General features: G+C 42.6%; 1 protein-coding gene across 1 annotated transcript; it reads right to left on the reverse strand.

Annotated features, from left to right (window-relative positions):
• Positions 1 to 1,659: 1,659 nt before the first annotated feature.
• Positions 1,660 to 10,088, reverse strand: lpl (lipoprotein lipase). Its single transcript, XM_050054866.1, has 10 exons — positions 9,848 to 10,088; positions 8,753 to 8,958; positions 8,128 to 8,307; positions 7,375 to 7,486; positions 5,400 to 5,642; positions 4,569 to 4,811; positions 3,789 to 3,909; positions 3,435 to 3,617; positions 3,185 to 3,292; positions 1,660 to 3,070 (listed from the first exon to the last, which is right to left on the reverse strand). Exons 1-10 carry the CDS (start codon positions 9,945 to 9,947, stop codon positions 3,019 to 3,021), a joined length of 1,548 nt encoding a protein of 515 aa, XP_049910823.1. The 5' UTR covers positions 9,948 to 10,088; the 3' UTR covers positions 1,660 to 3,018.
• Positions 10,089 to 10,570: the final 482 nt, after the last annotated feature.

The following is a 10,570-nucleotide window of genomic DNA, read 5'->3' on the forward strand; positions in this document are numbered from 1 at the left end:
AACTTCCACTTAAGAAATATTATCAAAATCAAATCAGCTGTGTCTTTTCTGACCTAGAAAAGCTTGTTCACCCTTTTATATTCTCGCCTCGACTACTGCAATGTACTGTTTACATGCTTCACTAAATCTCCAGTAGCTCGGTTTCAGCGAGCGCAGTTCGTATTTTAACTGGGACAAATTGTAGGTCATATATCACCCCTGATTCTTGCCTCCCCCCAATGGTTGCCAGTTAACTTAAGAATTGATATCAAGATTCTTTTAATAACTTTTAAAGCTCAACATGGTTTAGCGCCGAGTTATATAGCTGAGCTTCTGATGACCTATGCTCCAAGTCATGATTTAAGATCCTCAACCGTACCCTCACTAGTCGTCCCTAGATCAAGGCTGGTAACTAGAGGTGACCGGCCTCTGCCATTAAGTCCATCCAAAGGTCAGAAAATATTGGAACTGGAACCAGCTGACATTGCCAGCCCTAACACCATGACACTGGTGAAGTTACTGTTTGCAAACACACTCGCCAGCAAAAGTGAAAGTAAAAGCCAGATTCACCCTTATTTGGCGTTACGCCTCGCTATATTTGCATTTTTGTAACACTGTGTCTCTTGGCTGCCCGCTGCTTACGGTCTGGCATGATTACTACTTTTTTTTGTAAAGCCCTGACCTCACCTGAGTGCTGTGGGGGTTCATGCCCATAAATGGCTCGAACATAGAAAATGATCTTTGGATGCAATGCTGCTTGTGATTTTTTTAGCTGTGTCTGTTAAGGGGTCCTTGAGTGCTCTGAAAGGCACCTATAAATAAAATGTATTATTATTATTATTATTACCTTTAAATGAGAATGCAGAAAAAAGACAAATATGAGCGTGAAAAGTGAACAATACGTTAAAAAAAAAGTCTTTGGGCATGTTGTTTGAGGAAATAAATGCATTGATCATGTTTCTCAGACCATGAGGATACACTCTGTACATTGTGTTCTGGGGAGAAACATTGGGTGCAAATCAAAATGTGTCCATTCACAATAAAAATACTCCACAGGGTGCCTTTAACTCAAGCAGCTCAGCATGGGTTTTTGTTATTTGTGATTCATGCTCTCTTTACAGGAGCTGGAATCACGCCTGGTGCAAATAAATACAACTTCATACATATAAATCAGAATCATAATAAAACATACACACTATAATGTATATGTTTACTGCGATTAGTTGACATAAGGGGCAACCATGAAGCAGAGTGACTTTTTGCTTCAATAAACATACAATAACGTTTTTGATGACTAACACTGGTATAATAAGGAGTAATGTCTTTTATAATTTAAAATGATCTTCCATGTTGAAGTGTGTCATACTTTTGGTAGAAGAATTACCAGTTTGTCAGCCTCAATCAAGGAGCTGTCAGCCTGCAGATGTTCAGGTGGATCCCTCAGAGGGATCATCTGTCATCGCTGATATTTAAAGATATTTTCGGCTGCTTTTAAAATCTATTAGCTGCTACCAGGCAGATGTTTTACATCTGATTGAAGTATAAGTTCTTGGCCATGTTTGGACATGTACCCGGCAGTTTTTCTCATCCATGACATGGTGAGTGACAACTTTATCTCCAATGCAGGTCCACATTTTTTTGATGATTTAATCATCTAAAAGCAACTGGAGCAGTCAGGAATACGTGGTTTATGTCTTTATTAAACCATCCTGGGCTCTTTATTTATACAGTGCACTGCATTTCAGTTCATAAATGCTCTGAACAGCTGGCATGAAGACCAATTTGATCGATCTCTCCAAAGCCTGGTGCATAAAATCACAAAACGCTTCATTTATAAAAATACAGATGACAGTGGAAGCCCGCCAAAACATATTACAGCTTAATATACAAATATATAAATGTACATTCAATAAATACAACATGAATTGTTTCTGAGATGTATTATGGCTATCATGTAGGCCAGTCCATCACAAATTACCAAGGCTTGCATGTTTATTGTCAGCAAATTTGTAACAGTTGACCTTTCAAAATAAGGGCATGTTGTAGACGGAGCTTAGTCAATGAGGTAAACTGTTGCAGGTGAGGCAATGTTGACCCATTCATGAAGTAATTAAGGAACACATAGCCAATACTGGATTTACAAGTGACCTCAGTACAGTTCATGAAAAAAAAACCCAAATTAGTCAGACTTTAAAATGCATATCCCTGTTGGACCGTAATCTCAATGACCGTAACATTTAAATGGCTGAAGGGGACTGAGAGCCGTTTTAAAGTGACCAGTGACACAATAACCAAAACACAATCAAAGACAAAGCAAGGCTCCAAGAGATCAGATATTAACACATCACTCATATTCAATAAAAATATATATATATAATACTAATTTTAAAAAGTAATTTACAAAGACTGCTGTGATTCTGCGTTCAGTAGACAGTAAATACTTCTTTGGTCCCTGTCAATTGGTGGCAATTAGTGGTTCAGTGAAGACAAACATTAGGGACAAAATTTTCATTTTGCACATTTAAAAAATAAAATAAAATAAAATAGAAAGATGTGCCTAAAATGTGCCTATCACTCTGAATCATTTATACAATAATCCAAGTTCACAAAGGCAAAGCAAACACACCACTTCAGGGGCTCAGAATACATCAAAATCAGTATAAACAATACATGTAGGCTACAAAAGCATGAAATGATTACAAATATATGCAGCAAAAGTTACTGAAGGTGTACATTTGTCAAAGGTCAGCACGTGATCACGAAGATGCCTGTAACATGTTTCAGCAGCAGAATATGCGAAAAGAGACAGGAGGGATCTTGAGTGAGAAAACCGCTTTCCAGCACTGTGGACGAGGTTGTGTTGGTTGCACTGGGAGAAGAAGTCATGAGGCGCAACAGGAAGAAAAAACAGAAAGAAATGCAGTGTTCGGTATATGTCCAGTTACTTGCAAAGGCTTTCCCAGTGTTGCTGTGTGCTTTCCGTCTTTGGCTATGTGTGTGGGGATGGATGCTGTGCATAGTGTGTGCTCAAGTGCAACTTCAAGAGTCGTTCTGCCCGTAAAGAGTGCCCTGCATCTTCAGCTTGTGCAGCCTGGAAGGAAGGAAAGACAATTGTTTAAGCAGGAGAGCTTCCACTTCTGATAAAACTGGAGTTTGAAGCATCAATTGATAAATGACATTAAAAAAAACAGGTTCCTCAACTTACAGTTTCTCTTTACGGCTCATGTTGTCTTCTTTTGACCTGACAAAGACTGCCTCTTCTCCGCCCCTGACGAGGTAGGCAAACTCTCCGTCCTTTGAACTGAAGATCACTCTGAAATCACACAGAGAAAAAAAACATTTTAAAGTAAAACTGAATTAATAAATTAGAGTACAATAAAATACCAAAGTGTCACTGAATCGTTTCTAGTTTCTTCTAGATAAACACATCTTTGTGATGGTGACCAAGAACTTACTTGGACTGGGTCTCCCCGGACTTGACGCGCAGTTTTCGGACGTGGAACCTGCTGCTACCCCACCAGTCTGACCAGCTGATGAGTGCATCCTTCTCCCAGCGCAGCTTCACAATCATCAGGTCTCCAACGTCCACATCGGTGGTGATAAGGAAGGACAAAGTGGTGTTACCATCCAGGACGGGCCTGCGGGGTGAAAGGAAGAGGAACGTTCAAAGGTCGGCAGCTCACGTCGGACTGTCTTCTACGGGTGTGTGTGTATGAGGGTGTGCACGCGTGTGTTTATGGTTTTTAGAGTCAGGATAGTTGGAAACACTGTTAAGGATGTTGAAAAGTTGCACTGTTTGGCGTACGTACAGGACGAAGGGAATGTCCTCCTTCACTCCGAGCATTCCATGCAGAGAAATCTTCATTGGCTGCTCGGTGAAGCTCAGTCGGTCTTTACTGAAGAAATGCACCTTCACTTGATAGTGGAAAACTACGAGAGAGGAAACAGACTGTTAACACTAGAGACACTCTCAGAGCTTGACGTATTCTCAGCAGTTGGCTCATACTACTACTTAAAGTTGGTTTAATACTTTAAAAGCTCTGATGTAACCTTTCTTTGTCTCCATGTGACTGTAACGCTGCTAATTGTGCTCTAAATCCTGGTCACATTCACGCACCCTTATATATATTCATGAGTTTAAAACTATTTACTAAACATGCCCATATTTGCACAAAAATACTGCTGACTTGTGCCAAATTCTTAAATTAACTTTTCCATTGATAGTCCATCACATGCAGCAGTGTCGCATTACTTAGGCATCACCCACGCCACTAAAATACCCATGACCTCTTCTTCATGTGACCCCCTGAATGCTTGCTACTTGTTGAACATGTCTGCCTGCATTACTGTCAGAGTGTGTGTAGTGCAGTGTGTACCAATATTAATTCCAGCTCCAGGCAGCTACATCCACACTAAGTACATTTAACAACAGCAGCTCACACGCTGAGGATTACTCCAGTTATGGTATGTGCATCAATTAACTCAACTCCCACTAATCCTCTGTAAAGTACATAAACCCAGCCAGACTTTTCTGTAATAGTATTTCTTTTGTTTTCTGACACAGAGGAGAACACAAAACCAGTGTTTACCTTTGTAAGGCATCACTTCACGAGTCTTCAGGTACATCTTGGCGCTGCGGGTCGGACGGACCTTGTTGATGTTGTAGCCGATCTTGTTGCAGCGGTTCCTCCTGCAGCTGAGGCACATACCCTTGCTGAAGGTCTCTCTGGAGTTGCAGCGGTAGGCCAGGCTCTGCTGCTGGATGTTCAGCAGGGAGTCGATGAACAGGTGGATGGAGCGCTCGTGGGAACATTTGACGAGCTGGTCCATATCTGTGGCACAGAGAGTATGGAAGCTGTGAAACCTCGGCGTCTTCTCTCAGATTAACATCATGCAACCGAGAAAATGTCTTCCACATGTGTTGCTTTTACGACTCTTGACATGTCAGCGTTGACACAGATGGCATTTCTCACTTAGTTCTGACTTGCTTGGTTAAAACTCTTATAGCATCTGGCAGATATACTCTCAATCTGTGGCTGTTGTGACTGGAGGCAAGCATATTTTAATTATAGCTTTTATGGAGGCAAAGCGTCTGTTCACACCATGTAAAGTTACATAAGCCTATCTTGACTGTTTTCAACACTGTTGTTCTTCCAAAAAGAAGACTGCTAGCTATTATCACTTGCACAAAAGCTATTGCACATTCCAAAATACATGACATAAATCCAAGAGCGTAAACTGTGTATGAAATCACTCAGTGCACATTACTGGCCACTGGAGTCTAATAATAAGGGCGGATGCATGCCAACATGGCACGAGGTCATCTAGTTGAAGTTTAGTTTACAGTATATACACTGAAACCTAACCCAAAGCGTCATCGCGAGCAGGAACAAATAGGGAGAGGTATTTGGAGTACATACTCTGGAGGCCCTTGATGCCTTCCAGTGCGATCCCCAGCAATGTGTTCTGGATGTCACAGCCCGGCTGGAAAGTGCCTCCGTTGGGGTAAATGTCAATGTGGCCCACGGGTCTCTGGATGCCGATGCTGCGGTCCGGGGAGCCCCTGGTGTTCGTGTGCAGGACATCCACAAACTGGGCGTCATCTTTGGACAGGGTGTTCTGGTTGTCTGCGTATTCGAAGGTGGGACCAGCAGGATCCAGACCTAGAGGAAGGGAGAGTGAGGCAAAGGTGAATGCAGCTGTTTGGGAAGAATGTGTTTGTGCTGACTGTGCAACAAAAAGAATGAGTCGGTGGATAACAGAGATGGGACTAAGTTAAGTGCAACACACACCGCCGCCGGCACGGCGCTGTGGCTGTCAAGTGCCGCCCCCCAACACACACTGGCAGCGGCGCGCAGCGGCACCACTGACGTGTATTTCCCACCCCAGCCCTCTAGGTGGCTGTACCTACACTAGTTGCCAATGGTTGCCAACGGTTGCCAACTGCTAGTAACGGAAGAAAAAGAGGAAAAACTTTGAGGCAACAGCAACTTGGATTTCATGGGTGAGTTTCTTATCAGAGTCGTCTTATTAAAAATTTGAAACAACCGGTTTTGATACTACGGCGGCCGAAACGTACATAAAAGGCTTTTCTCGCAGCGCCGCCATGAGCGCCGGCCGCGCTGGAAATAGAGCAGTGGGCTGAAGCAGAGCGGCGCGGCGCGTTGGCCGGCGCCAGTGTGGGTTGCTTCATAAAATATAATGGAGGCGGGCGTTTTGACACGTGGCGTATGGTGGCGGTGTGTGTTGCACTTTATTGTTTTCCAAGTCACAAAAAGTCTCAGGTCATTGCACTCAAGTCCTAAGTCAAGACTAACAAGTCCCAAGTCAAGTCCAAACTCCTAAACTTTGGGCTTCTGTGACGTCACCCATTGGTTTGTGGACTTGTTTTGAAGCCTTAAGTTCAGCATTCCGGGTGTTGACATCTTGTTTTTTTGGAGCCAGAGGTGACCATATGTGGGTAAGACGCTGGAGCTGTGAAGGAGCAAGGGGTGGATCTGGCTCACAGAGTGCAGCAGCGACTCGCAGACAGCCTGTCACTCAGGAGTCATTGGTCAAGTTGCAAATCTTTTTTTGATTTTGTCAAGTTGAGTCCAAAGTCATCAAAAAAAAATTTAAAGACTTTTTTGCCTTTAATGGACAGGATAGTTAAGTGTGAAGGGGGGAGACAGAGGGGGGATGACATGCAGCAAAGGGCCACAGGCTGGACTTGAACCCGGGGTGCTGCGGCAACAGCCTTGTACATGGGGCGCCTGCTCTACCACTAAGCCACCAACACCCTGGAAGTCATCAAATTTTTGACTCGGGTCTGACTCTAGTCCATACCTCTGGTGAATAATAAACTTCTGTCTCTTGAATGGTCATTTCTAACATTTGAGTATGTGTTTCATTTCATTTCTCTTTTCTCTGTGTGACATTTTGGCAGAACTACTTCAACTCAGAACAATGTGAAGTAGTGATTATGGGTTCGTCATGGCCTCACAGTAAACATACCATTATTCTAAGCAGATCGACAGATTTCAGAGCTTCATAACGTTCTGACAAATACGGGAATTATACCCCGCTAACTGGCACCAACTGGCTACATGCACACATACAATACAGGCCTGGAATGTAATGGCCAGCAGATTATATTTCACTGGTGTGCTGTGTTGTTTTTATGAGCAGGGCGTATACAGTACACTACAGAATGGTATGGTGTGTTTGCACGCATACATTCATTGGCTCAGAGACTAAATTAAGACATTAAAAGTGTCTACCAAAATGCTTGCAGCCTAAACACAATACACATGCTCATAAATGTATTTATGTACTTTCAAATAATGCATCAATGCTCATACAGTTTATCGTTATGTAATGTAAGTATATGATGATGATCCAAGTTAATGTTCCCACCTGTGATCCTGCTGATTTTATGGTCGGTGAGGTCTCCAGCAATCCCAGCCACATGTGCTCCGAGGCTGTAGCCCAGCAGATGAACGTTCTCCCAGGGCAACTGCGCCTCTTTCTGAAAGGGAAGTGATGATGAGATGTGCCAGAAGAACATGCTGACATGCCTTAAAACAGTTTAAAATGAATCCCTCACACTTGCTGGATGGATTAATAGTAGGCTGCACCTGGCAGAGCACTGCAGCATACTGTTTAAGTCTTAATAATGGAGTTTGGGACCTGATCCAAGGGGGACGGGGAATTGTATATGTAATTTGGCCAAATTTTGCAAGCTTTAAATTTGGAAGTGACATGTTCAAAGGACAAACAATCTAAAGTGTTTATGCCAAAACCACTTTTGGCCTTGAAGTTGTTAAAACAAAGGCTGTGCTCCCCTAAATACTGAGCCTTTTAAAGACAGGCTGCTGTGAGCCGCAGACACGGCCATAAAAAGCCTTTATAGGGCGTTTAAAATCATAACCAGTAGGGAAACATATCCGCAGGAGCGCCGCTGGGTTCAAAAACATTACTTCATCAGATACAAATTTGTCACAGATTCGTTGGCTGCTCTAATTTCTTTGCTGCCAGGTTGACTTTGAACGCGGTGAAAATTTGGTGATCCTAAAATCAGTCAGCCACATCCAGTTTTTAACAAAGAGGATGTGGGGAATACGATCCAGCTGTTGGCCAGCTGTCAGGATGTCCAATGAAAACACTCACTTGTATCCATGTTACAAACTTGGCCACATCACGGCCCACTAGTTTGGTGTAGGCTGCGGACGTCGGGTAGTGCTGGTTGGCACGGGTCAGCCAGTCCACCACAATCACATTGGCACTGGGCACACGCTCGAAGAGAGCAGACACCAGCTTGGGCACCCAGCTCTCGAACATCCCCGTCACCTAGAGTAACACACACACATACACGGTCACAAACATTTCTGAGGTCAGCTGCAGGGTGGCGTGATTTACTCCGGCCTGAGCCCTCATTATGTGTCCTGTGGTTGGAGGGAAGCCAAGGTGTCATCAGGTTCGAATCTTGTTGCATGACTGGCTCTAAATCACATTATAGGAGGAGATGCATGGACTGTGTGCAGAGCCAAGTCACTGCTCTCAACAGATCTGCTCTGAGTATTGTATAGATGCTCTTCAGTTTGGACGTGGCTCAACATTTATGACCAGTTTGTTGGCAAGACTTAGAGCCAGAGGGGCACGGGAAGTTTTCCAAAACAGAACATTGCACATTACCTGCATATATGTTACACAAGACACTTAACATATGAGGCACCCACAAGATAGACCTTTCTAAAGTGATGTATGCTGATGAAATAAATCTGGTGTAACGTACCGTCCAGCCGTGTATCACGATGAAGGTCTGCTCATCTGACTTGAATTCACAGTGTTTGATGCTTTCTGGCTGTCCGGGCACAAGGTAGCACATGTCATCTTCTGGGGTCTCCGAAGAGCGCACGCAGAACTTGGTCAGAATGTCTGTGTAGTCTGTGATCCATTCTGTAGTGGTTGGCAGGGGGGCCGCGGTGACTGTGGAGTTCACTGTCACAACACACACACAAAGGTTCATTAGGGTATGACAGCAAGTTTGAGGAGCAGTAAAAGGTGTATTAACAACATTATTATTACATATTCCAGCTCTGTGCATCAGTACAACAAATCAGGCGTCATTTTTTTTTATCACATTTTGACCTGCAGATGACAAATAAACACTTTTTTTTTTCATGCAAACTGCGAAACCTTGCTGCTCCTCACAGTCACATCAAGTGACCACTATTAAACCAGTGTGAGTCAGACAACTGGTAGAGGCATAGGGCATGGCAGTGTCGCCCCCTTTTGTCTCCACCGCATTTCTACCAGCATTAAAATGAATTAAACCTCAAAACATTGTAAAGAGCCGGAAATTCCTGAGGAGATTCAGCTCAGTCACGTTGATTAAAGATGGATAAAAACCTGTAAACTCATTAGATTCTTACACTGAGCCCAGTTATGAAACTTAATATGTCTTTTTAAAAACTCAAATAAGGCTAAATAGAGAAAAAAGTGGAGAAAAGTTACAAAAAGAGGATTCTAATTAAACAAATAAAATTAGTATGTTTTTGTATTTCAATCTCGAATTAATTCAGTTTAATTAGATTTTAATATAATCTGTTTTTCACTGTTAACGTGTCTTTTTCTCTGCTCTTCCTGCAGACAAAAGCCCCCTTTTCCTTCATGCACACATGGACCTGAATGGTATGAAATATGATGCAGACCTGCAGACCTGAACTGCGATTCACGGGGTTACTCTCGGTCAACACGGAACAGCATGCATTAATTAAGTCGCGTTTGATTGCTTCGTTACAGAGCTGCAGATGAATCATGAAAATATTATCCTGCTAAAAAAAAAAAAAGTCATAAAAAGACAAACACACAGAGAGGCTGCTCTTACCAAACTCAGTGGTGGTGAGTTCAGGGTCAGACGAAAAAGTTGCAAAGATTTGTCCCAAAATTATCCAAACAGACAAAAAACTGATATTTTCTTGTCCCATGTTATTGAGGAGAGTTTGCTTTTTTTTTCTTCTAAAATATCCTGATTCAAAAAATTTCTGGATGTCGGGAGACCAGTTATAAATCCAATTGTATGTATTTTAAAGGAGTTGTGGTTTGGAAGTAAAGTTTCTTATGGTCTGTCACAGTTGCCGCTCCAAGTCATCTTTATGGGTGGCTTATTTGAATATTCACACATGATTGGCTGGATGTAAAGGGGCGGAGTTAAACTTTGTCCCAGCAGCTCTGAATCACCGAGGAAGGATCATTCACAATCTGCTCCACAGGAGGGCTGCAGCACGGGACTCTCCCATTAACTTTCATTTAAATGGTGTCATTAGTGTCAGCTGTCAATTAGTTTTAGGTTTAAATAAATTACAGTAAAAGTTGCCTCAGATAATATTATATTGTTTTTTCCATATTCTCATATTAAGATGTTTTAAGAAGAAGGAATGTGTGTGGATGAATGTGGATATTTAAGCCAAAAATATGAAAGTTAAAGCCCTGAATTGACGATAGTACTCAAGTGAACATGTAGAGTATCCAAGATATTCAGTACAGTGAAATGGCTCTTGTGAAATACGGATACATGTTGTACTATGAGATTGGGACATCAGGGTTGGTT

The sequence above is a fragment of the Epinephelus moara genome, chromosome 10, assembly GCF_006386435.1.
Source record: "Epinephelus moara isolate mb chromosome 10, YSFRI_EMoa_1.0, whole genome shotgun sequence".
Classification (NCBI taxonomy): Eukaryota; Metazoa; Chordata; class Actinopteri; order Perciformes; family Serranidae; genus Epinephelus; species Epinephelus moara.